Source organism: Anarhichas minor, unplaced genomic scaffold (assembly GCF_050575085.1).
Source record: "Anarhichas minor isolate MPS153535 unplaced genomic scaffold, ASM5057508v1 ptg000001l, whole genome shotgun sequence".
NCBI lineage: Eukaryota > Metazoa > Chordata > Actinopteri > Perciformes > Anarhichadidae > Anarhichas > Anarhichas minor.
In genome coordinates this window covers 1,064,320-1,092,103 of record NW_027466447.1, presented here as the reverse complement: position 1 = coordinate 1,092,103, position 27,784 = coordinate 1,064,320, and the positions used below count along the sequence as shown (strand labels likewise).

At 40.5% G+C, this 27,784-nt stretch overlaps 1 protein-coding gene across 1 annotated transcript in view; it reads right to left on the bottom strand.

The window, feature by feature from the left end:
- Nucleotides 1-203: 203 nt before the first annotated feature.
- Nucleotides 204-27,784, bottom strand: part of cubn (cubilin (intrinsic factor-cobalamin receptor)) — a 78,697-nt gene continuing 51,116 nt past the window's right edge. The window contains exons 45-67 of the mRNA XM_076087349.1: nucleotides 27,182-27,360; nucleotides 26,585-26,794; nucleotides 25,994-26,134; nucleotides 24,501-24,685; nucleotides 22,843-23,014; nucleotides 21,867-22,070; nucleotides 20,359-20,508; nucleotides 20,130-20,251; nucleotides 19,345-19,570; nucleotides 16,596-16,783; nucleotides 12,424-12,580; nucleotides 11,910-12,059; nucleotides 11,589-11,774; nucleotides 11,140-11,269; nucleotides 10,666-10,883; nucleotides 8,953-9,152; nucleotides 8,452-8,614; nucleotides 6,871-7,079; nucleotides 6,424-6,568; nucleotides 6,002-6,183; nucleotides 5,033-5,198; nucleotides 3,269-3,504; nucleotides 204-311 (exon numbers count right to left, since the gene is read on the bottom strand). Coding sequence (XP_075943464.1) covers nucleotides 204-311; nucleotides 3,269-3,504; nucleotides 5,033-5,198; nucleotides 6,002-6,183; nucleotides 6,424-6,568; nucleotides 6,871-7,079; nucleotides 8,452-8,614; nucleotides 8,953-9,152; nucleotides 10,666-10,883; nucleotides 11,140-11,269; nucleotides 11,589-11,774; nucleotides 11,910-12,059; nucleotides 12,424-12,580; nucleotides 16,596-16,783; nucleotides 19,345-19,570; nucleotides 20,130-20,251; nucleotides 20,359-20,508; nucleotides 21,867-22,070; nucleotides 22,843-23,014; nucleotides 24,501-24,685; nucleotides 25,994-26,134; nucleotides 26,585-26,794; nucleotides 27,182-27,360 — 4,027 coding nt within the window. The remainder of the gene's footprint in view (nucleotides 312-3,268; nucleotides 3,505-5,032; nucleotides 5,199-6,001; nucleotides 6,184-6,423; nucleotides 6,569-6,870; nucleotides 7,080-8,451; nucleotides 8,615-8,952; nucleotides 9,153-10,665; nucleotides 10,884-11,139; nucleotides 11,270-11,588; nucleotides 11,775-11,909; nucleotides 12,060-12,423; nucleotides 12,581-16,595; nucleotides 16,784-19,344; nucleotides 19,571-20,129; nucleotides 20,252-20,358; nucleotides 20,509-21,866; nucleotides 22,071-22,842; nucleotides 23,015-24,500; nucleotides 24,686-25,993; nucleotides 26,135-26,584; nucleotides 26,795-27,181; nucleotides 27,361-27,784) is intronic.

Sequence of the window (27,784 nt, the reverse complement as noted above, 5' to 3'; positions counted from 1 at the left end):
GTCAGTGGTTTAAATGTAATAAAACTAAACTGAACATCTGAAATGACAAAGGACAAATCATGTAAGTGTTACGTCAATATAGATTTATTATTATTATCATGACATTAGTTTGGTTAAAAAATAAATGTGAGGCAGGTTTAAAACATGATTAGGAAATGAGTCAGCAACTGTCTGCATGTGTGTGAGTCTTGAAGGGCATTCTTTCAGCTGCTCCATGTGAGTCTGAAACCTGAAGGTAGGCTGGCATACTGGGCTTGGAAAACAATGTAGACTTGATGGGAAGAGGCTGTGAACGGAGCAATGTTGGTTTCCTGCACAAACAACACAGAGAGCAGAAACAAATAACATCCTTGTATATTCAAACGCAGACATAGTCCTTACTGACTGTTTTTCTAAAACTACTGCTACGTTCTAGGGATTCTGTCCACAGAAAGATGCTAGAGGGGCTTTTATTTTGAAACAGGAACAGTAAGTGTTGATACAAATTATTATGAACTTTTTCATGTCTTTGACATGTTATACAAATAAACTCATTGAAACTGTACTAATGCTGCTGGTATGAAGTCTCTAGAACAGATCTGACGGTGAGACCCGTTGTAAGGCCTGGTGGGGATTCAAATTAGGCCCAACGGGCTATTTAACTAACATTGCCTCATATATAGCCTTCTTCATGCTGGATGAATACCAATATTCCAAGTTGAGCAGCAGAAACCCCTTTTTTTTTGCATTTCTTCCCACACATGTGCAACACACGCCAAATCAGCGCTGAATCAGACAAAAGATGTTGATGAAACTGTGCTGTTACACACTGTACCCGAATCAAATTCCATCAGCTTAGCTGTGTAGTCAGTAAATGTGCAATATACACGATTTGGAGCATTTCGATTGCTTCTAAAATTGACAAACGGTAACGGTTCTAAAGATGTTGCTGGTTTCATGTGACAGATGCACTTGATAACTGTAGACGCAAAGTAGCTGCAGAGTGCTTAATCATAATGACAGGATTATACTATATACCCCCTTTGATCACTATGTAGGTTACAATGGCAGAGTGGCTGCTGGTTGACACCACAGGAAGTGAAGCAAACTTTAGCCAAAATATGGGATATTCATTCACTGACTATCGAAGACTTCTCTTTGTTCCTGCTGATTTTCATCTGTTGGCCTTCATTAAGTTTGTTTGTAGTTAAAGGTATGATTATATAAGTTAAGTTATGAAGTACAGATTGTGTTTTACAGTGGACCACTCAACTTTCCTCAGAATGAGTCAGGGCAGATCACTGCGGGTGCTTGCTGTTCCCATTTGTCACACCAAAAGAAAGAAAATACCAGACCTGGTGTGTCACAACAAACTGGGACGGATCTAGAGGGAAGTGGAAGCTCCCGGGAAACCTGAAGGACTTTCTCATAAACACAGTCAGAAATGCTCCAATACGGCACAGAGACACCGAGTCATGGGACTCATTGGTTAAGCCAGTGGTTCAAACAGACAGAATAAACGAAATAAACGACACTTTTTCATGTTGATTTTTCGTATCTGTCTCTTCTCCAGTATAAAACCTGTGAACCGTTTTATTTCATTCATTGTCCACACTGGATCTTCTTTGTTTCAAGTAGCAAACAGAAACATGGAGCCTAATTTATGTTATGGTCATAATGTGGGAGCAGGGTCATCCCTTAATCAGAGGATAAAGAGGACACTTAACCCCAAATTGCTCCCGCAGGCTGTTCCTGCGTGTATGAATTGGTATGAATGGGTAGATAGTCCTGATGGGCAGGTGGCACCTTCCACGCTAGCCCTATCATCAGTGTATGAATGGGTGTGAATGGGTGAATGATGACATGTAGTGTTAAAGTGTAGTGAGTGGTCGGAAGACTAGAACAGCGCTATACAAGTACAGTCCATTTACCATTTTTACCATAATGTACCCTGCAATAGCATAGGAACCCATTAAAAATAATTGTGGTTCCTATCTGGTTATCCTGGTATCTCCTCTAGCATAGTAACAAAAACTATTCAATTTAAAATATAGTTATAAATATAGTTATTTCATTAAATGTCATTATTGCTTCTTATCTCCTATATTATATTGTGATTGTAAAATAAATCAGAAAATTGTGTACTTAATAGACCATGTCTGTTCTGATAAAAAGTAAATATGAAGAGTATCAACATGTTACAGTGTCCTTTAACTTTGATCATTCCAGTTTAGATGTAGATGAAACATGTCAGTCATGTTCCTGTAAAATAAAATGTATTTTTGTCTAATTCTATTCTCTTCATCAGGCTACACAAAGCAGGACTAGTTCAACCACACTGTTTGAATATTTACGTTAGGACAGACAGCAGGAGTTCTAGTAGTTTCAACAGCATGGTTTTCTGATGTACTGACTCCAGACCAGCTTTCACAACAGCAGCCTGCTGCACTGTTGATTTGACTGTAAATATTAGCTGCTGCTAGCACTCTTTTAACGTTATGGGCCATTCACATGCTGTCTAAAAACACCAGCTCTGATAACTAACACACACAGAGGGAGAGAGGGACAGGTAGACATTACTGCTCTATATCTTCTTTACATACTGTAGATGATAGTCGTTTGATGAGATATTAATGTTCTGTTCTGAATGACATAAATATTCCACTAAAACGCTATTTGTGTGGGACCAGTATTACGAGGGGACCTCACGGAATTTACAAATCACCTCTCCACGTCTTTTTTCACACAGAATAAATAAAGTCTGCATATTCCTTTTGTTATTTTACTGACATTATCCTCCGGATATTATGTCACGGCTCTGGGACACATCTGCTTCCATTAAAAATATTGTACTATATCATATATATATATTTGATAATATAATACCACATCATAAAAGCTTATTTATGTTTATATATCATTCATAAAGACCTCTATGCCATGTAATGAGATGGTCCTCCTGAATTTGCACACAAGATGCTGTTAAAACTTTCATTTATAATCGTTGCTAACCCAATCTCCAGAGAAAATGAAAACCTTGCAGAAGAAAACCCCCGACCCAAATCACTGTGATTTCCACGGGACTTAAATTATCATATGACATCTTTAAAATATGGCAGAATATGTGGCAGTATTATGGACGTGGCAGATTCGTGCAGGATTAAGATCACAGACGACCTCTGTAATTATTACAGATTATTAGAGGTCACCAGGTAATACTAGTCCTGTGCATATAGGGCTTAAGTTTGCATTACAGGGGAAGAAGTGACTGCTTTCTTGGGTTACATACCACTCCGCAGTAAGGTCCAGCAGGCAGTGAGGAGGTGTCTGGGCCATCATACAACTTCAAGAAGTTGTTCTGGCAATCTCCAGGGTCATCAATGCTGATCTGGGCAAAGGTGATGGTCACCACACGACCTCTGGGTGCCATGATGCCCCATTCACAGTGGGTACTGTTCGGATAGGTGCCTGGGTAGTTGGGGCTTGAGAATGAGCCATGGTCTCCATACAGAGTACCACCGCAACCTAGTACACAATTATGTAAAACAAAAGATGCTTCAGCTTAAAGACAAACAGGATAAGCAGACAGAAAGTCAGGAACCATTTCTACTGATCATTACAAGCAATAATAACCATAGAAAAACTAGAAGATTTAAAAAACGCGACTATACACCTGCCATCCCATCAATACATGTTCCATAACCTAAAATAAAACCTGTTATGTTGTGTAAATCTCATTTTTAAAATGCAACAGCTAAATCTAACCATACTGCTAATCATAAAAACAGATTTGATTTTGGAGAATGCTGCCATAACACGGCGATGACAGTGAAGTGAGATTGATCAATCAGCAGTCTAACTGTTATGCAGTGGCAGACGAGGATGGATAAGACAATGCTGATGTTATCAAGATGTTCTCATCTTGGACTTTAAGACTGCAGATTGTGCCGAGTAAAGAGAAAGCTTGTGTTTGAGTGTGGTGTGGAATTGGAAAAACACTGATGATTGCAAGTAGATAGGGTCTAACAAAAGACACTATGGTATTGCATAATAAGAAATGTGGGATCCAGTATGTTTGGAGCTAGGCTCATACTAGGGACAGAAAGTCTGGACATTTTTGACATTTTGGTTTTGGCTGCCTCAAATTTGACCATTCATAGAAAAGAAGAAAATAAATCTCACAAAAATCACTTTATAATATTGTTTTTGAAAGGTGCTATTCAATAAAGTTATTTTTATTATTATTATAGAGGTAAGTTATGAAGGGAGTTCCACAGAGGAGAAGTTCAACAGTTCTAACAAACATGGGATTTCTGTATTATTTGAATGTATGAGAGCTTTGAATGTCAACAATGAAAGCCTCATGTTTTGTGGTTTTGTAACATACCATGGTGGGACCTGACCCATCCACACAATAGATTTCACTCACCATCTTGAGTTTAAGATGTATAATTTCGTCTTGGTATTTATGGAGCAACCAGCATTGGTTCTTCAAGTTCTGGGCAGAGGCCGCTCGGGCTCTTTGAGTCTAATTGTGTTAGCTTTGAATAAAGTGCCATGGTGGCAAATCTATGGGCCTATGCTGCTGAATCCTGTAGCACCCTAAATACATTTGTTTTTTTCATATCCCTATTTTGAACCCAGGGGGGAGAGAGTATCATCAGGATCTTGATGGTTTCTTCCCCCAGGAAGGGGGATCGTGCACTCTCTACCCTGATCCTGGTCCTGATGAAGTGAAGCTGGGCAACTGACCAGTTGTTAATTAGCCGGTCAAGTGCGTGTGCCTGAACCAGGCCGTCACCATTGTCTTTTTGTTCTATATTTCTGTGTGAGTGTGTGTGTAGGTGGGTGGGAGGGGCTTTAGAGTGTTGTATTCTGCCCTGTTGGTGTTTCTGTGTTTTTTTTGTATGTATTATAAATCTGGAAACTAAGAATTGTTATGCATGAATTAGTGACAGCCTCTGTTTTAGTCTTTGGTTGGAATGGAAACCTTTAAGCTCTTGATGTTTCATGGAACCTGGTTTGACATAATTTGAAACAGTTTAGCTCTGACCGTGAGGGGAGGATGTCCATGTGGCCTCAAAGCCATCACGGGCCGTGGAGAAGTCACTCTTGAAGCGTAAGTAGAGCAGGTTGGATTTTGGGAAGATGGGGCTGGGCAAGGTGTTGCCGCAGAACCGACCAATCAGTGGTGAGTCCGCTGTACTGCCATTACGGATCTGAGAGACAACAGAGTGCTGGGATTTACTGACACATCCCCCAGACAGAAGGGTCAGACAGACTACTGCCATCTCACATTTCATGTACATGGACATCCCTGTCCACATACATTTGGTGGAGATAGAAACAGCTAATTTATAGACATTTTACAAATTCGATTTTTCAACACCCGCAAGTGACTCTCGTGACTCTCCCCTTTTATACTTTGTTTTTGCAGCATCAAAGCTCTCGAGTCTGCTGGTGTTCCACAGAAGAAGAAGGCTGGAAAGAGTAGGACCTGTTGCTGCCCCATATTCACATTTCACAACCAAACTTGGACGTATAAACTAACTCTGAAGGATCCTCTCCATTATTCTGACATGCCAGATGGAGCTGATTGGTCCGTGCTCTGGTTTACCGGTCACAAACACAATACTTGCCTGACAAGATAGATTTTCGTATCCAGATATTTTTATCCAGCAAGGTAACCCTTCAATAATGTTGTCAGACACTTATTATAACAATCTGAGCAAAAACAAGCAGCTACTGTTACACTGACGCTGCACAATTACCCTTGCAGCTTGTTTATGGCTGCCAGTTACATTGTTCTCCCTTAATGACGGAACTATTTCAAAAATTGTTGTCCCCCATTAGTCACATTAGTCAAAAACATGGGAAAATGGGGTACAGGTTGAGAACCACCAAAGTTACACATAAAACAAGTTGATTATTGTATATGTGATTGTTCATACATATGTAAGTTGATATGGCAAATATACATATTTTATCTAAATATGTCTCTGTATGTTTGTAGTTGTTTTACCTCCAGGTAGTCAAATTCACAGTGGCTTTGGGTCTCCATGTCAAAATTGTTAAAGAAGAAGGAGATGGAGCTGTTCTGCGGGGCCCTTAGGATGACGGTGCAGTCCATGTTGTGGGGGTAGATGTCAGGCCAGCCTGGACTCTTCAGGTAGCCATATTCCTGTTCATAGGTCCGGCTACAGCCTGGAAATCACCACCAGCACATTTAGAGCAAGTTCCCTCAGTACCCATCATGCACATCATCTCAAAACCTGTTGTGCACTTTTCATTGGGACTTTTTTTAGGATCTATTTAATATACATCCTCTTTTTTTAAACCAAACTTGCACATGTAAGTGAAATACAGACATTTGAAGCCTTAACTTCTTTGAGGTAACGAAGTAGAACTGCCTCTACTTGGCGCAGGTTTACAACAGGTACGTACTGGCGATCTGATAGGTGAAACTCAGGCTATTTCCTGTCATGAAGGTGTCAGATTTGAAGTGCACAAGGATTGTTCTGCTGTAGCTGTAGAAGTCTGGTGGATGGCCATCTGATGAACAGAACTTATGTGACTGCCCATTGTCTCCCTGGAAACACAAGAGTCACCTCATTCAGAATAAATATTACAATATCATAACTGTGTGGGAGTTATTTTTTTGATACATTTGATAATTCTCATCTCTCTACAGTGATTAAAAGTAGTTTCAAACCTGTTCAGTTTAGTTTGGTTTATTTGATGTAAAAGCTGTCAATCAGACTAAACAACTAAACTAGTCTCACCTGTAAGTTTGTCTGAGTCTCACTTCCAAGCAGACTCGTATGGTACTATTTGTTGTAGTGTGAAAGCTAAGCACCCACGTTTTAAGACACATACATACATAACACTCACTATAGGCCAGTCTTTCATCTCCAGGTAGTTTGTGGAGCAGCTCTGGCTAGGCTGAAGGACGAAGGTCTGGACTGAAATCTGGATGGATTCCTGGGCTGGAGCATCCAGGACCCAGCGGCAGGAGGTGTAAGGAGGATAGGCATTGGGGAAGGAAGTCGAAACCAGGGTCTGTATGGTGGTGGTGGCATTTAGATTTCCGCCGCAGACCACTGAGGGAAGGCAGACACATTGAGAGGTTTGAAAAATGTGCTAAATTAAAAGTATAGCAAAAAACATCAGACAGACTTACTGTGGGATTGTGTCTGAGCTGATATGTTGATAGGTTGATAGAAAACCTTTAACAGTTATTAAATTTTCAAGTATAAACTAAATGAAACGAGAGAGATGACACAAGGCAGCAGATGAAGGATCCTCTCACTCAGCTCTACAACAAACAGCAACAATAACTGCTTCCCAACAGCATCACAGAGGTCTGCTCACTGGTACAACAATCATTTGCTGATTCACATGTTCAAAAGGGCCCTACATTTAGTTGCACCTGTGTAGAGGTTTAATTATTGAAGACAAATGGAATGATGCTGAACAGAGCAAACAGAACTTTCAAATGAATGAGCAGGCTGTTTCCCTGTAGGAGAAAACAGCGACCCAGGCCACCACGTTTACAACTTGTATTTCCAGCTATTCGTTGCCATTCAGAGAGCTATGGCCTGTTATTTCACCCGTCCTCACTAAATGAAACTTTCAGCAGTTCAAGTAGGAAGACATTTTCAGCCTGATACTTCATCACACTGAGACTCCACTTTTCAATCTTATCCAATTATTTTACTGGGATCTGTTCACAGGCTTTCGTACTATCCAAGGATCATCTTGGTAGAGGAATATCTAAACCACCTTAATTCAATTTCAATTCAATTCATTTTGTATAGTCCAAAATCACAATTTACAAATTTGCCTCAGAGGGATTTACAATCTGTTCAACATATGAAATCCTCTGTCCCAGGACTCTCACATCGGAACAGGAAAAATTCCCCCAAAATAACAAGATCATTCTAATTCAACTGATCAGGTTTTATTCAATGATTCATATCAAACTCTTTAGTGCTGTTCTGCAGCTGAGTAGCGCATATGATTCTTCAAATATGGAAGAATTAAAAAGACCATGTTAATTTGTGTTAAGTTGAATTGAACAAACAATTGAACTCATTCAACCTTTGGCCCTGGTTATCAGCAACACCCCAGGATACTTAAACAAAATGCAAATTGGTTTAAGGGAGGAGAAAGCCAGAGCAAAGAGAGTAAAACTACCAATAACACCATGAAACTATCAAATTTTATGTAATGATGTATTACTAATATTATAATCACTATTGGCGTTTTTATTGTAAGAGTATCCAACATGTAAACTAAGACTGGACTTTGAGGCAGCTGCAGATGGGTATGGGTGAACACAGTCATTTGGGGGTTAAGTATTGGTTTTAAGTTTTTAATAGTTTATATAATATACATAATATTATATTTTCATTATTATTTCTGTAGCAAGTAGAATGCAGAGTAGCAATGAGAGATTAGAAAGTGTCTTACATGGCATAGCACTGTAGGTAGCATTGAAGCCTCGTTTCTGTACTGAGCTATCAGTGACTAAGTGAATAGTCAGGAAGTTTCCACTCGATACAAAATAAGCAGGGAGGACGTTTCCACAAAATGTCCCAACCAGAGGGAAGTTCACGTTGTCACCATCATACACCTGATAGAAATACACATAACGTTAAAAAAAGAAAATGGCATTTTGTCATCCAATTACGGACAAAGAAGTGTTGTCCTATAGTACGTTATTATTACAAGTAGGACAAAAAAAGAGTCTTTGATTATTACACTTATTGATGCAGATTTGCATCAATACGGAAGAAAATCCACAACTGCAGTTGATATAAGGTAATACAGATCAAATGATCTTTAGTTATTTATCGTTAGGTCACACTAGCAACACAAAAATGACAGCATTATGCAGTATCTTCAGGAATGATGCTTTGATGAAAGAAAATGTATATCTGCATTAATATTTCAATGGCTGGGGTTCTTTACTTTGACGTAGTCATAGCGACAAGTAGAGGAGCTCTCAAGGTCAAAGGAGTTGAACGTCAGGTTGATAGCCCTGTTGACTGGCATCTCAATGGTCCACAGGCAGTCCATACTGGGCTCATAGTGCCCATCCAGGTTTGGGTCTGGAGAACCAAACATGCCCATGGGCATGGACAGGTAGCCACCACATCCCTGTGCAGGACCTGCAGGCAATTCAGAAACAAACACTGAGCCAGTCCTTCAAACCAAGAATGTGTTACACAATAGGCAACTGCAGACCAGCATCTTCAAGTAGAAAAAACATAATGTCTGGGAGGTTCAAAGTATTACTGTCCAAATCCACAATACAACAAATATGCAGACAGGGGCAGATGGTGAGCCCTTGGTCGTTGAATATATGTATATATGATATATAACATAACTATGTACTAAATACCTCAACTTATCCACAGAGTCCAATGATCTAGGATAACTCACCTCAAACATATTATTCTAACAACCTTTGCTCCACTATTTGCAGAGATGGGACTTCCCATACTGTATGACTATTTGGACTGGGGTGCTGGGGTTTCCTCACATAATGACATATAATTATGCAATTTTATTTTCAAAAACATTTATTTTTAGGTTAAAATACCATTTCTTTACTCATAGGTTTGTCAGTAGTGTCATTATTGTAGCATGTAGGCTTCATGTAACTGAATGCACCTAAATACTTGAATAAAACAATCAATTGTGACATAGTGTAATAGTACTATACATAGTTTTATTTGTGTTGAATTAATTCTAATGTAGCCTACAAACAACACATAAGAGTTAAGGACTTGGTTCTTAAACTGACCGTGCCCCACAATGACCCTGTTTACATGATTATTCACAGAGTCCAAATGGAGAAGTTGTGCCTTAACTCTGACATCTAAGAGAAGGCTGACAGTCTATAGCTTCACAATAAATAAGCCTTGCAGCTTTAGTGTTTTATCTTGAGTTTTGCTTTGTTTGTTTTTTGTCCAATAAAGCCAACCTATGCCTTCAAACCTAGGGCACTCTCACCCACACAGGTCAGTGCTCTCTCACCCACACAGGTAAATGGTCAAATGGACTGTACTTGTATAGTGCTTTTCTAGTCTTCCGACCACTCAAAATCGGCATGGACTAGCGGAGTCGGGGATCGAACTCCCGGATCCTCTGATTGAAGGATGACCCTGCTCAGTCACCCAGTGCTGTCTAACACACACAGGTCAGTGGTTCCCCACCCATACAGGCCATTCAGGGCTTGAACTGATCAGAGATCAGATGAATGTTACAGCAGCTTGGTGCACCTTCTGCATGAGTTGAAATAGCTGGAGTCATTCTTACCTGATGCTGTAATGAGTCAGGGAGAATCGGAAATTAAACTTTTACTAACATTTACTAAACGGTACAGACCCTTTGAGTGGAAATTTCCACAGCCCCCTTATTGCAATCCATTTGGAAGAAACCACGTTAGGTTAGGGTTAGGCAACACAGCTACCATTAATAAATAACAACTGCCCTTAGAGGACTTTCTTATGTTATGTAAAAAGCATAACAATGTTATGTAACGGGTATAAACTCAAAGTATGGAAACAGGTCCACATTAAAAAAACAACAACTCAACATGCAATGCAGCTTAAATGCTTTTTGGATGCTTTTACACTTAACATTTTTCAGATCATAAATTCAGTAACATTGACCTACCGAGTGTCTCACTGTAAACAGCCCTCCAGCCAATCCCATTCACTGAGGCATCTGTCCTAAATACAATGAACAGCTGGTTGGTGGAGGAGCGCAGATTAGGTGGGAGCACTGACCCACAGAATTTCCCCAATAAGGGTGCCAAGGTGTCCTGTCCATCATACACTGCCACAGAGTCATAGCGGCAGGAAGAAGATGCCTCCAGGTGGAACGTGTTAAACCTTTGGAGAGAGAAAGGGAGAGCATTAAGGGCTGAAATTACTTAAGAGCTTGTTGTCTAGAGTTTGTAAAGCTATTTATCAGTGCCAATATAGTATCTAGTTTACGTATACTAGAGTGAAATGACCTGCGAAACATGACTTTAAATTTTAGAAAAAAAGTCGGTAAGCATTTTTTTAAATATTACTGTGTGACAAAAATGTAGAAATCCCCCTTTCTCAAATACATATTAATTTTCCCTCTTCAGTGTAGTCTTACTTGAGATCCACCACTCTGTCAGCTTGGACCACAATGTGGTAGGTACAGTTGATGTTGTGGTGGTAGTTGGTCATGGAGAGTGCTGGACTGCTCACTGTACCCATTGTGCTGTTGTAGAAACCACCACATGCTGTAGACACACACACACACACACACACACACACACACACACACCTAAATTGTGACTTGTGTTGGACATGGTTTTCCACTGACCTTGACCTAACTACTGTATATGCCATGGCAGTGACCCTCCTGCGCCATGTACTGTAGTGGGATCAGACTTGGGGCAAGCTGCAGTGGTGAAATTCCATGAATCAATCCTTCAACTTGAACAATATACTTTTGAAAGATTCCTTTGTCCGTAGTCCTTACATTCTCACCTTGATTTAGTCAGATGGATCAATCTGCTCATTCGAGTAAAGCAATTATTTCTCCTCTTCATTACTTACGGATGGCTCTGTATTCTGCCATGAAGCCACTGTCAGTGATCACAGAGTCAGAGTAGAAGTGGAGTAGCATGGGGCCAAAGCTGGAGAACGGCCCCAGGATGCTGCTACCACACAGAGTGGCAATAGCAGGGCCACTAGTAGCCAGGCTGTAGATCTTCAGCCCATCATACAGACACGTGGAGTGTGCTAGATAAGAGACATGACAGGCCACATAATCATACAATAGCTGATTGGTTATCAAACATCACAGAGAACAAAATATTCAATTTCAAAGACATCTGCAGGTGATTCCTGTCTGTATGTTGCTAATGCTACACTTGCCTTCTACTTGGAAGACCTGGAAAGTGAGGACGACCACAGTCTGTTCTCCAGCGTCTATGTTGTAGGTGCAGTTGGAGTGGTTAGGGTAGTCGGCTGGATAATTCGGAGAAACCACACGACCACTGAGAGCTGTGAAGTTTGCTCCGCACCCTAATAAACAGAAGACATCAGACCTCATACCTCACTCCAACACTAAAGTTCACAACATCTAAGTTAAAACTTGTGTTTTATGAGAGCTGGGATTGAAAACTATTTATTACTGTTCTGAAAATGCAAATAAATCACCCATGGAAAATCCAGATTTTACGAGTGAAACTGGATTTTCTAGACAAAAGGATTTTACAAGGTAACATGTCTTCTGCTCTCTCATGTGACAGAAACATAATTCACAACAAACACAGGTATTTAACATTCAAGGCTGCTGTGTTTTAGATTCAAACACTGTCGCAGTTAGTCAGTCAGTCAGTATGGCGTTATTAACACAGTGAAGCTGTGTTGGCTGCTTGGTTCTTACTGGTGCTGAAGGAGGCTGAGAAACCTCTGCCAGGGGCTTCAGTGCTCTGAAATCTGCTTGTGATGATGTTATATGGAGCAATGATGGGGCCCGGGGCCACCGAGCCACAGCCTGTTGACAGCAGAGCCTCAGTATTTTGGGTCTGACCTGACCACACCTGCAGGGAAAGGCATTCTGATTCAGAAAGTGTTGTCAAATGGAACATTGTTTTAAATATACATACTGAACACATCTGAACGATTTATTAAGTAACTTTTGTAGGAATCTATATAGCTTTGGCAATGTAGGAGGTAGACACACTGTCACGGTCACTTGTCATTTGTCATACTGACTGGTTGCAGAATGTCAACAAGGCGGGTCTTATCTAATAACATCTTGTCAGAGGCAAATCATAGACTGTAAATAAGAATTGAACGTAGTTGCAATGACGTCAACCATTGGTTTATGGACTACTGTTTTGAAACCTTAAGTTTGGCATTTTGGTGTTTGTCTTCTTGGTTTTTGGGCGTCACCATCTGTTTTTTTGCACCAAGACGTGACAGCGGGGGGAGCTAAGTACAACTAAACGCTGAATAAGACTTTTTCAGAAGACCAAAATGTTATAATTACCTTTCACGGGAAATCACACTGGGAGAAAATACGGAAAACTCCCTGATCAGACAATGTTGTGTTAGCGACCATTCAATCATAAGGTAGCATACCCTGCTTTATGGTCTATTTGACTCTAAATGGACCATCATTTACTAAATGGACATCATGCTGTATTGAAGAAGACTTGAAACTAGAGATTGAGACCATAAAGTCATGTTTACAATGTTCTCTCAAAGACTTCTATACAATCAGACTCTTAATCAGACTCTTTTTTGTAACAAGAAGGGTCGCCGCCTGATGCCCATTAAAGAGAATGCAAGTTTAAGGCACTTCTGCATTTGCTTCACTTTTCAAATGCGGAGGTTGCTGCCTTGGGCAGATGCCAGAGGAGATGGGACGAGAGATCAAAAGAGGAAGAAAACAGAAAGGCTTTTAAGTATTTGAGTTAGCTTCTTTTCAAGTAGTGGAAAAGGTGTAGTGGAAAAAGTGTATCTAAATAAGTAATAAAAATAAGTGCATGTTTTAAATAGTAATCTCTTTGAACCTTTTCAATATGCTTTCAGGGCCTGTCACTCTTCTTAATATGGATTCAGAATCAACCTTGAATAAGTGCGCACAAATATCATTTGACCTGCCAAAAATGTCAACCTGACCCAGACAAGAGGAAGAGGGCATGACATAATGAGAAGACCACATGTGTTTTGTTTTTGGTTCAATCGACGGGATTTGATTGGTGGAATGTGGCGTAAGGTGCTAGAACTAAAACTTAAACGTCAGACGTAAGAACTCTGACATTTTGGATCTGTTGTGAACTTAGAATAAACGATCCCTGCTGGTTGCAACTCCAAGAACTGCGTCCTTCCTCTTAATTCTGCCACAACAACTTAAATGCAGGTTGTTTGTGGGCTGAAAGCAGTATGTTTCCATGTTATGTTATTCTATTATTCTAGCATGAATTAAAAAGCTAAACTACTATTAAATACATCTACTAAATTACACATTTTCTTTGATCTTATAAGCAATGTATATCATTTGTCAGCATGTGAATACAGGAATTTCCACAGATTCATCATACAATCAAAGGCAGGTGAAGCCCCCCCCCTCCCCCCATACACACACACACATGCACACACAATATTGTCTCTACCCGTCTCTACATTTTTTGTCATTAGGGGTTTAACAGAATAGGGGTAACTACTCTACTATCAAAACCACTAATCAACACTGTGCATCATTGTAGACTCATCTGCTTTCTTAGCAGAGTGAAGTAATGAAGCAGTGGCAATGCAGTTTTTGAGATTGCCTTCTGATGACTGAAGGTGGACATACCTTTAGTTGTTGTTGAACATGGATTTGTTCGAAAATCTTATTCTACATCTTGCCATTATATTTAAACTGAATTTAAGGTATTTAGCACAAAGGACTCCCACTATCTCTGCCAGAAAGCAGTCACTTTGTTACTGCAGTCCAACAGTATCTCCAGCTCAGACAAGCCTGCTGGCGGTTTAGTCCAATCAGATTGAGGCTTATTTGTAAACAGCCTCTCAGAGCCAATCGAGGACTTTGCTACCCCTGGTGAGTCCTGCCCACTAGGTCGCCCTTTTCTGGTTGTATTTAAGATGTTTCTGATGAGATTTGATCATTGTCGATGACTACTAACTGCAGCAGTCGTGAATCTGTCATTATTCACAACATCCAATCTAACAATACTAATAATCCTCATAATCAGTTTCTTCAGGAGCTCTTTCTGACATCAGACAACATAAATACAAATTATTAGACACATTAAAGTGCAGCATGACTTGCTGTCAGTTACCAGATTTTGATTTACTTATGTGGGTTTGTGTAGTGATGATGCAGGACGACGGTCGCCAAAAATGTTGAATGAACGAGTTGCCTGTTCAGGTTACTTATTCATGCTGGTCTTACCCGAACCCCAGTGAGTCTGACTCATCTCTTGCAGTGTGTTTCCATCAAGCTAGGGTAATGGGAGCCAGACCCAAAGTTTTCTTTCAAATGCCAACAATGTTGGATAATGTAGCCCAATCAAAAGTTATTTTAGCCAAATGCATAGTATTTAATTACGTTTACTTTTCAATTAAAGCAACCACATAATAATTACATTGAAGTCCAAGCTATAGTTGACTTTTCACACGGTAATACTGCTAGCATCAAAGTTTGTTCGTAGTGTGTCATTCTATACAGTGCTGGATCAAATTTGTCGAAATTAGATCCACAAAGATGTGTAGACTGGCTCGCTTTAAACTGTTGCGGCTCTGGCTGGCTGTTTTATGAACGGCGGAAAATAGTATCTAGCACTAACTATTCATATTTGTAAATAAATGTTTTGCAGTTTGAATAATGACAATTGATGGGCATTATGAGCTTTTAATTATGAGCTTTTAATAGACATTTTAGTGACAATTGCAAGTGACAAATACTTGCATCATCATAATGGCTTATGATTTTGAGACCCCCAAAATTTAGCTATTGAGGCTTTCAGGGGTTCTGAAGTGTCAATCAAGGTTCAAAATCTCAGACTCCCCTGAGACCCCGTACAATTGTTTTTCTTCATCTACTCTCATTTTCATAGGCTACATGAAGTGTGAAAAAAGGAAAGTGTAGGGTGGCGTGTGTGCACGTGAAAGCCCACGTGGCCAGCTATTTCCTACCCTCTGGTTGGTTGGATTAAAAAAAAGAAAAGTTTTGCAAGGCTAGATTTCTGGTGTTCCTGGTATTCTTGTAATTTAATGTTGTGATTTTGCAGATAAAAACGTAGTTTCTAGTGTCATTGTGTCTTTCTCTAGTTGAGCTAATTATTTTGCATCTGCAACTAAATAGGAATTATTCTAGTTTGAAAGGCACGTACACATTTTCAATGCAGTGCACACATGATCTGTGTCCATAGTAACATCTAACAGGCAATATTTCTGATTTGATGTTAAACATCCTTAAGCTTTGGTTTATTATAACTTGGGTTATATTTTACAAGTTCTGTCCATCAGCTCTATCGCTTATGATAACCTTGTGCTGTATTCACCAAAGTAATTACTGCTTTACTGAGAACTCAGAACACATTCAAATCATTTAAAAAAGGTCCAACTGGGCAAGCTAGCACATTATATCTTACATTTTCTACAATTCAGAGCATATCTATAATAGGTTGAGCTGGTGGATAGCACCCAATGGTGCTAACAGCGCTGACTGTGCAGAAAAGGCAACAGTGCTGACAGAGCAGTTTTAACCTTAGGGGGAACTGAAGGATGGGTGCTACACTTCCACGACAACAGAAGGGAGAGAGACTTCATTCTCTGCTCAGGTAGACATTACTTTATACCTTCACATAGATAATAGCTGTTATATTAATGCTGCTATATTAATGCACTGAATATTTCGCGAAAAGAACCTTTAAGCTAATGTTTGCTTAAGTGCAGCCTGAGTAACAGCTATTTTATTTTCTCTATTGAGCAGATAATGTGCCCATTGTTAGGAAACTGCAGCAGTCTGTAATTCTTCTCTCTCGTAGCCCTTGAACTAACCCATCCTTTACACACGTTTCTGTTGTAGTTCAGTGCTGGTACCTTGATGTAGCTGCTCTGGCAGGTCCCAGTGCTGTCTGGAATCTGGAAATCAGTGTTGAATCTCATCTCCAGGTGGTTCCCCTCATGAGCAATGATCCGCCAGGAACACTCCACATTGGCTGGGAAATTCTGGGGATAGTTTGGAGACTTGATTGTTCCCATCTCAGCATGAATCACCCCTCCACAGCCTGGCCAAACAAATGTGAGTGTACAGTTATTATACACATCATTATGAACAAAATATTGAGAACACTGATACAAGTGGAGTGAATGAGTTTCCTTTCACGTGGTTGCTGGTCTTATTCTTAGGGATTGAAAATTCCTTTGCCAGAAGAAGAGTGTGGACTGTTTTCAGCACAGAGTTTGTGTAGGCCTAAGTCTAATGGGGAACTGAATGGATTTTAACAAAACAACGCAATGTAATCGTCAACATGGGATTAAATTACTTTGTCTTGATATCTAGCTGTTATACGGCAAGAAGAAATCTGCGGTAAAATAGTATATTGTTAATGTAGGATCTCTCTCTCACACACTCACACACACTTAATATCCTTTGTGCTCTTTGCAGGCATGTCTTGTCACCAGTGTCACTGATGCTCAGTAGATGGGTGCCAATGATGTTTTTATCATTTGCTGTAGAGCCCTCCTGTCCTGTGCCATGAACATCCCATGCCAGTTTGTAATGTTTTGTAAAGATGCTTTGTATTGCTCCTCTGCAAATGTTAACAAGAACATAACCTTCTTAAGATTCCTTAATAAATACAGCCGTTTCTGTGCTTTCTTCACCAGGATAGAGATGTGTGAGGACCACGTCAGGTTGTTTCATGGGAGAGATTGTGTTGAAGGCTGAGCTGAAATCAACAAACTACAGTCTGATGTAGGTGTTATTTTCCAGATGAGTGAGGGCTGAGTGGAGAGCAGTGGAGACTCCATCCTGTGGATCTGTTGGCTCTGTATGCAAACTGATGAGGGTCCAGGCTGGCTGGGATGTTGTTTTTGATCTGCTGGTTTCTCAAAGCACTTCATCAGAACGGGGGTAGTCACAGGGTGGTAGCCATTTAGACTGGACACTGCAGACTTTTTAGGTACAGGGACGATGGTGGCTGTCTTGAAGCTGGTGGGAACTCTCTCCTGTGACAGTGATATGTTGAAAATATCAGTGATGACATCAATTAGCTGGTTGGTACATGTTCTTAGTACACTACCAGGATGTTATCAGGCCCAGCAGCTTTACTCATATTCACCCTCATCAGGGTGATGGATACTGACAGTGGGCGGTCCTGTGGAGGCGGAGCAGACTTGACAGCTGACTCTTTGTTGAGGAGATCAAAGTGAGCATAAAAGGTGTTCAACTCATCTTCCAACGTGGCCTCACACATGGGTTTTATAGCCTGTGACATTGTGGATCTCCTGCCTCATATCTTGCTGTTGGTGTTGAGGTCTCTCACCAGTCTCTCTTGACTCCTCTTTGAATCCTTGATTCCAGCTTTCAGTCTTGCTCTGGTGATGCTGTATGCTTCCTCGTCACCGACCGAAAGTAGATATTTTGACTTTGGATAGTGCTATCAACTCTCCATTCATCCAGGCTTTCTGGTTGGGGAATGATTTTATTGTCTTTGGGATCACCACGTCATCAACATATTTGCTGATATATGATGTCACTGTTGATGTATATTCCTCCAGATTGATGGTGTTTTCTTTGGTGGCAACATCCCTGGACATGTGCCAGTTTGTACATTCAACAGTCCTTTTGAGCTGCTGTATCTTCATCTGTCCACACTGTATTTTCTGTTGGTTTCGCCCGTTTATTCAGCTGGGTGTAAGTAGGCAGCAGAAGCAGAAAATTATGTTCTTATTGTCAAAGTTTGGGGTGGGGGAGGGCTTCGCCAGCTATAATAAAAATACCATCAGTTTGTTTTTTGTTTTTTCTGAATTCTCTGGGCAGATAAAATGGCCGACATCTTAGCATAAACAAATTCAACATCAGGGAAACATTGTCCATCAACATTGGCTATGTTTGAGCATGAAGGATTATTGCTGGAAATTGATACTGGAGTCTTGCGTTCTGTCAGTGTGGTATACAGCCAGCCCATCAAGTGCAATAGCTTGATCCAGAATGTTATGATAAAGCCAGGTTTCTGTAAAGTTGTGGGCACAAGTCTGCTTCCGATTGTATTTGGTTCAACCGGTCTGGTTGCAAGATTTTGTGGGCGGTGATTATGGATCCGCTGCACTTAATCCAATCTTCATTATTCCTTTGTTGATGTTGATGAGTGTATTTTTGTCACAGATGTAGGGAAGTCTATGGGAGGGCTACCGGCCGCCACATCTGCATGCTCTGCTGTATGTGATTGTAATGTCGCTCGAGGAGTACTAGGTGCAGTTTAACACATACACACACAAACACAATGCCTTATTCAAACACCTCGGCAGCAGAGCACAGAAGGTGAACTGGCACCTCTCTCTAATACATAAAGGTGAGCTGCCCCTTTATGTTCAGTATTTGGCCTCATCACAGGAGACAGTCTCACAAAGTATTCTGTTTTATTCAGTAACAAAGTCCCCAACATGATGCAGTTCCTAAAATTTTATGAAATACGGTATGATTACATTGTCCCTGAGATGAGAAAAGCATTAGACAGCAAAGTTTTGATGCAAAGGTGAACTCCTCATTGTATGTATTTCTATCACAGCTAATCCATTCAATACAGAGCATGTGCAGCATGTTCATTTAGTGAGTGTAACCCACCTGAGGAATCAGCAGACCAGGAGGCCACAAAGCCTCCTCTGGATACACTATGGTCAGCCAGGAAGACTACAGCCAGCTTGTTTGATCCTGACTGTATGGTTCCTGGGGAGGTGGTACCACAGTACTGGCCAATAACAGGGGATCCAGGGGATCCTCCATTGAAGATGGTGACAGAGTCCCAGCCACATTGAGAGTGGGGCTCCAGGTTGAAATAGCTGAAGGTTAGCTGGGGTAAGACAGTGGAGTGGAAACAAAATGTAGGTGGCTACTTATCAGCAGGTTTAACAACTTCAGCCATATCTGAACATGCAAACAGTGATCTCAACCTCACCAACTACAAAAAACAGCAACACACTGATCCTTTTGAATTTCACTGGAGTTGATTAATGTCGACTAGCTAAAGGTAGTACTGGGAAGTCGAAAGTGGCAGGAAGCACAGTGGAAGCTTCCATCAACCAAAATTAGACTCACAGTGGGAATCTACCTTTGCAGTGTAAACCTCCAACATGCAAAATAGCTGTCCTCAATTAGACATGGTACATGTGTGCTACCTATCTTAATTGTGTCTTAGTTTGTTTCGTTCCATCACTGTCATATTTAGTTTAATATTTTTGAGCTCTTCTGTTGTTGCGTGCTGGTGGTTGGTCCCTCAGCATAAGAGCATTTAAATAAGACTCTATGAATACAGAGGTAACAGTATCATGATGAAAGCAAACACAGACTCACTGCTAATCCATTCCATTTTTTGAGTTCAGTCAATGCACCAGGTCATGGTGCAGACTTACCGTAATAGTGTGGCCCATTGGCGCCTCTAGCAGCCAAGCACAGCGACTGGGGCTGGGGTATATGTTGGGGTAGTTAGGACTAGATATCAGCCCTCCTTCACCTGTCTGCAAGCCTCCACACTCTGCAAAGAGAGAATGATCCATATAAGGACTTTGATGGTAACATTATGACTGCTCGATTAGACAAATACTATATGCCATAACTAAGTATACCCTATGTCTGTCTTACCAGAGAACAAGTACTTGGCCTTGAAGCCCAGGTCTCCCTCGAAGGCGTCAGACTTGAAATGGACCCAGAGCTCAGGGGTAAAGACCACAATGGGAATGTTAGGTGTGGTCTGCCCACAAAACTTGGCCAGCAGCTCCCCATCGGAGTCACCTGAGGGAGGGAGTAGAAAGTTTAACGGAAGGAAATCCATCCATTTTCTTCCTTGACCTGCTTTCTTGTGCAGACTTGTGATGGCAGCCCCTCAACAGTAATATGTGCAGAGATAACCATAAGATTTATAATCAACCTGATGGACGATTTTGACAGACGCTGGTGATTCCAGAGCGTACCCACACAGACACAAGGAGAGCATAATGGCCACAGCGGATTCAAAGCCAGCCCCTTTGTGCTGTGAGGAGACTGAGCTATTCAGTGAGCCAATGTGCTGCCCACAATACAGGGACATTGTTATTATTCAGATGTACTAAGGGACTTATGCGGGTGACATAGTCTGCACTCACTGAGAAGTTTGCCATGCCGATTTTTTGCACATCAAAACATTTCAAATTTACTGCCAAAATCGTCAGTTTGGACAGAATCATTACTGCAATTTCCTTCTTCCAAAAAAGTGTAACATGGTAAGAATATTGGTTTGTGAAGAGAAATCATGTGCTCCGCACTGCATCCCACACAAGGACTCAAAACCACCATATTCTGTTTTTGTCTAAACTTTTGATGAGCTCATGTCATTAATCATTAACAAAACGTAGGTTAAGGATTGTAATAATAAAGGATAGCTATACGTTGGGCCTTCTCTGGAGCTCTTAATTATCAGCACAGTTAAGGTAATTTAATTAGTGCTTTACTCTTCCTAAAAGCCCTAAAAGTACGACCAAAAATGGGTCGTTTTTCATGTTATGTTGTACCATAAGAATATGTTATATATATATAATTTATATTTCTTTACAACGGTAAGGCTTCATGTTTTGGGCAGCAAAAATGTTTTTGTTTAACAGTTGAGCAGAGGGTCACCAATTCTTTGTGCTTTGGTTTTATAAATATCCACATCAATTTAAATGAAAATGATTACAGTAATCTCAATTATCATTTGTATTAGACAATAGGGTATGCACTTACATCATTTATATATGTGATGACACCAAACCCCACTACTAAGTGCAAACAAAAAACATCTGGCTGCTTTTGAAGGGAGACTTGAGGGGGAAAAACACCTGAAGATATTCAAGCTTAAAAATAAGTAGGATTCAGGAAAAAGTCAAACTTGATGTCTCTCAGCCTGTCACTTGTATCCCAAGCTTAGGTGTTCAGACTTTAGTGATCCAAGAGAGTGGAGAGTGATAAGCTCAACTGTTAAATACCTTATCTGAAAACTATGGCTAACATTGCAGACACTACAGTATAAATATAGCTTTTTCTAGTCGATGATTCTGAAACCCCAGATCTGAAACGTATGCGTAGTAACCTTCCTCAGTGCATCCTAGAGCCAACGCTCTCAGTGTGGGACTCACCTAAGCGGAGCTGGAGGTAGTCTGACTCACAGGTCTGGTGGTTCTCCAGGTGCAGGTCTTCTATCAGCACCACAATAGAGGAGTTTATGTGCTGTGGGTTCCGGATAAGCCACTCACAGTTGAGGTTGTTGCTGTAGTTGGACAGTAGGTATCCAGGGGAAGTGAAGTTCCCGCCCACTGGGTTGTTCAGGATTCCACCACACTCTAACAAAACCGCAGATGCACATTGAGAGGCATAGACACACTCACAAGATATAAACACAAACACCACAAAATAAACCTGTTTATGACAATGAGAGTAGCGTAAATATTAGAAACACCTCTCTGTATTACACAATACAATTCAGCAGCAGCACAAACAATATCCTCCATAATGAAGTTGAACTAACACCTTCTCCAGTGAAGTTTCAACTAAACCTGAACATTATAATATTTACGAAGGATATATGGTAGGGCTGTTGTATAAGACTTCATTATATACTCCTTGTAATTTGGCCACTGACTAACTATTTGGGAGGTCTAAAAACGAATAAACTCAGATACTGATTTGAATTTAATTTGGGGGCGAAGGGCATCATGTGTGTTGAACAGACCAAAATCAAGAAAAAAGTATTTACTTTCAAGGACTAAAGCAGATGCACCAGCCCTTCCAGTTACACTGGGTTGCTTTAACATATAGTGAATAGGGAAAACATATTTAGAATACATGTAGTGTATTTATGAAAAATAATTAAATTATAAAATAGCTATAACTTTGTGATTCTGTCTAGGCCAGCAGAGAAGACGGCCCACCACCGTTTAAACGGAGAGCGTGTCTATTTTATAGTCCTGTATTGGGTCTTAACTCATGGATCTATGCTGTGCAGAGCATCACTTCTTGTGGGAACTGAAAACTGCTAAACGTCCCACAATACAACATGAAAACTTCTCCATATATTATATACAATCTTAGGAGGATAAAATAGGAGTATCTAACCTGCAGGCTCCTCAGAGGAGTAAGAAGCCATGAAGCCCCCATTGGACACAGAAGCATCAGTATGGAACACAATGGTCATGGTGTTGCCGGAGGAGCGCACCTGTGTGCCGGCTGGTACAGTACCACAGAATCTCTGCAGGCGAGGGGCATCGACCACCAACCCGTTCAGTATCTAGAAAACATAGAAGTTATCAAGTAACCATGGGAGTTTTGGGTCTGTAGCAGGGCCACAACATTCCTTTGGAGTAATGCTGTGAATGAAGGTATATTTGTCTCGAGTGTGGGCTTATAGCAGGAGGGTTGTATAGAACCTTAAAACTTGGTAGGTAACATTGTAGAAACCTGCAGAGTACAATAGATTTTTCAAGTGATCCAACATAAAAACCAAGCCCAGTCTTGGAATCAGGTAGGTAGGTAGACAGGTAGATAGACTTGAAACTGAAAAATGTCCTGTTCATCTTCAAAAGACAATTCTAATACAATGTAACTTCAAATAGAATTGTTTTAAAGAAGCTACATTGTAATACAATGTAGCTTCTTTACATTCTATTAGAATGTAAAGAAGCTACAGTGTATAGAATGATTCTATTGAAGTTATTCCTTTTTTAAATGTTTTAGACGAGTCACGAATCACTTTAAAAGAGTGATTATAGCTGATTTAACTTACAGACATGAGATTGATCTTCTCATGTCACTCTCTTTATACAATGATATAAATTCATCCCCGTTTTATTGATATCTTACGAAAAGTTACTCCTCATTTTTCGTGCGTTTTTCCTGCAAAAGTCCAGCAACATGAGTCTGTTTTCGCTTGTTACATGCATACTGTCTTTTCAAAATAAATTTCCATCTTCACAGGAAACAACTAAGGTTTAGGCGATGAAACTACTTAGTTAGGTTTAGGAAAAGATCGTGGTTTGCGTTAAAATATCTACGGAAGTGGCGTTGCTTAAGTACGGAAGTCACGTCACAAATAAATCAACATTGGCTTCTCGTCTCACGCATGGCACAAACTGCGGCCTCCTGGAGGAAACACCAGTGTTTGTTTGACCCATCCACCTCTCCTCATCCCACCCGTCCTGTGTGGAATTCTACTCATGTTGTCGCTCGCTAGCTATAGCATATAGCATCCTGGGCATCACTGGGAATCAAAACACCGCGGCTTTGAGAGCACTTGTTTTGCGCATTAACGTGATTAACCACTGATTTAACTTGCAAGCTAGGACCACTGATTCACCAAACCTGCTTGCTTGCAGTCCGTGTTCCACCACAGTCCCCGACGTTGGTCTCATGATTCATTTTGTTTCTAAAGATAGATTTGATTTTGTAGCGAGTAACGAAGGTTTCAGGGGAAATGTATCGGAGTAAAAGTATCAGTTTTCTTTGCAAAATGTAGTGAAGTAAAAGTAAAAGTCAACAAAAGTATAAATAGTAAAGTAAAGTACAGATATCCAAAAAAACGACTTAAGTACAGTAACGAAGTATTTCTACTTCGTTACTGTACACCACTGCTGGATTGTCCTCAGTTTGGTTCTTTTTCACGTGTTCTATTATTTGCCGCTGTCTGCTTCCTTCCTTTGTTTCATGTCCGTTTTCCCTTTTGTACCAGCTTTTGTTATTAAAGCTGGCTTTCTGTTCAATTCAACCAAAGGACTTACATCAACGTAGTCAAATGCACAGGAAGTACCAGAATCTTCCAGCCGTAGGTCATTGATGGTGAGTGTGACCCGGCGGCCTGGTGACACCACCAGCTCCCAGCGACACACCCGGCTGTGTGGGTACAAGTTGGGGTAATTGGGGGAGGAGATAGTCCCTGAGGGGGCATTCAGCTCTCCTCCACAGACTGCCATTGGAGAGGAAAAGTTAAACAAAGAGAGACTTTCAACATGAAAAATAACAATTCATGAACAAATAAATACATGTATTTCCTTGAGCAAATATTGGGCCATTTAATGTAACATACTGAAGGTAAATTCATGTTGATAAAATGTCCAAAACATTTTTAAAAAGAATGACAGTGAATGCTCTAAATGGTAAATTGACTAGTTTTCCGACCACTGAAAGCCCACCTGCATTAACATGCAGGTGTAAATGGTTCATGTTGCATGTTCATACTAGGTTAAATGGTTTCTTAGCTTGTGCAAGTGGTAACTGTGAGAGAAAAACTCCAGGAACCCCCTAAAAAATTGTTCAACAGTATATTGTGCAGTTCACTCCATTTGTCTAGAGAGCGATGTACATTTTGAGTGTTTCTCAAAGTCAACAATCCTTCCTTGGGAGGACGGCTCCTTCCAAGTTGAGTTATACAGTGGCAAGGCATGACTCCTTTCCTAGCATTCAGAGAGAACAAATTGGGAACTATAAAGCCTTAATTCATGGAGTTAGATGTGAAAATATTCTGGCTCTATACGTTGCTTTCCCCGCTGTGTCTCTCTGCCGTTGCTGCCATCTTTGCTGGGTTGTCTTACTTAACTAGTCAGTTACTCAGTAAAGACATATACGAACTACAAGATCTGATTTTAAAGTTTCTGAGTGAAGATCTAGTAACTGGAATGGCAATGTATCACCTCAAATTTGTTCAAAAACAGAGTTTGGCAAACTGCTGAGGTGAAAGTGAACTGGCAAACTTCCCGTTTCAAAATTGGGGGAATGTGTCACTCTTCTTTTCACGTCTCTTCCTCGTCTCCTCCGCTCGTATCTCTCGTGAGCGATACTTAGACTCGAGGAGAGGAGGTAAGGAAAGGAATCAAGGAGAAACGTTAGCATATTGAAAAGCAACCTCAGTCCTCAGAAGAATACAAAAGTTCCTAGAAATTGGAACAGTCCTAAGGCAGGATTCGATGACGTAGAATCCTTGAAATTCAGCCGTTAAAGGATCCTAACTTGACTTTGAGAAACACTCAAAGACTTTGGTCAGCAGCTTGACAGACTGAGGCCAGTCAAGTAGCAAGTTATGGGAACGTTCATGGAGAACTTAGTACACCCAACACAGTTTCATTATTAACAAATACGGCTGGAACAAACCTTCAGTGAGAGATTGACATGAGTTTCAGAAGCAGCTGGACATGGGTGGCATGTGTAAATATCATGTAGTTTGTGACAGATAGTGACAAATAGTCCTTTTCTAATAATCTTTTGAAAATGATCGTACCATCAATGCTGGCTTCGAACGTCAGACTGAAGCCAGCTGCATTTCCACTGGTGTCACTAACAAACCTGACATAGGCAAAACTGTCAGATGTGTCCATGGAAGCCGGAGGGTCACTGCCGCAGTGTCGGCCCAATAGGCGTCCTACACACACAGTACAACACGGGATGTAAATGATATCGGGTCAATGACTATGACTTCTTGTTATGTCAGTGTCAAGTAATATTACTTTTACCTCTGTAGTCCTTTCTTCCCTCCATTTACGTCTTTTTCATGTCATTCTCATAAATAATATTAAAACTGGGAACTGAAAACTGGGAAAATAAATGCACACCATGATTGGTGCTACCGGCTGAATGGGAAGTTAACTTCAATGACTCACTTCATTTGGAGGTTTTAAGATAATGCATATTTGCCACAAACAGCTAATTACCATGCAGATGGTATGTGAGTGAAACATTTGCAACTTTTACAGCTGCATCTTTGTGAAGCAACTGACAATAATGTTATTATAGTTTTTTTAATAGATGCCATACTCTGATGGTGGCACTGACAACATAAAGGAGGAGCTAACCGATCCACACATTTTCTCACCTGAGGCATTGTACTCTCTGATCTCCACATAGTCAGCAGAGCATCCTGTAGTGGTCTGCAGGCTGAAGTTCCCATAGCTAAGGGTGAGGTAGTGCCCTGTGGGCCCCTCCAGGTACCACTCACAACTGGAGCTGTCAGGATAGTTGGACCCCGGGAAGCCAGGGCTGTGGATCGTACCCCTCTGACCTATGTAGGTACCTCCACATGTTGCTGTCAGGGATTGGAGATATACAATTTGTTAGGCACATTTTTCTTTCAAAATTCTGTAATGACTACGTCATTTTCACTGCATCTCAATGTTTCCAATGTTTTAAAAATAGGAAAATTAGTACAATTTAAAATCTGTTAAACCTCCCATGTAGGATTTGAAAAGTTTCCTCTTTTTGACACCACAGTATCACAAACACTTGTGCTGCGATGATAATTGAAGTGATGTATTTTCAAACACAACAAAGTCTGAAATGCGTGTATATGTTTTTGTGTGTGTTTTTGTACCTATATAGGATACAGTATGATTTGAGTTTGTTAGATCTGTGCCAACTTCTACATAATTAGAACTATATTAATATCCGAACACCAAGCGCTAGATTTGCCTACCTATGGAGTACTTTGCCTTGAAGCCTTTGTGCGTGACGCTGGTATCAGTGCGAAACCTGAGCAGCATGGAGGAACCTGTTGAATGTTGGGTAGATGGTCGGGTGTTTCCACAGAGGCGGGAAATTAAGCCGGTGTTGGTAGTTGAGCCGTCACGCAGCTCCAAGTAGTCATACACACATCTGGGAAAAACATGAATGGAAGGCTATGATCCCCATTGTCAGAAAATGATGGAATAAGAAAAGAAATTGTATAATAATGATCATTGTTTTTAAATTTCTCGGTAAAATATTCCCCTATTGAAAGTTCAGGTTGAAGGATAGCCTTTCTCGAACAATATCTGACTTATTGTAGGTCTCCAAACCGTCAAGACCCCACCAGCCACAGAGTTGTCAAGTTGTCACATGTATGTAAGTATATTTTATTTAAGGCCTTGAACTCATATCAAAATGATGCTAATTTTATGAAAGGGGTTGAGGAGAACAAATTAATTTCATTGCATCCATTAATAAATTAATGAATAATTTCATCAGACTTGAGAAAAGCACAGCAAATAGAAAAGGCAGTTGAGTCTCCAGATACAGTACACTAATACACACTGCACTA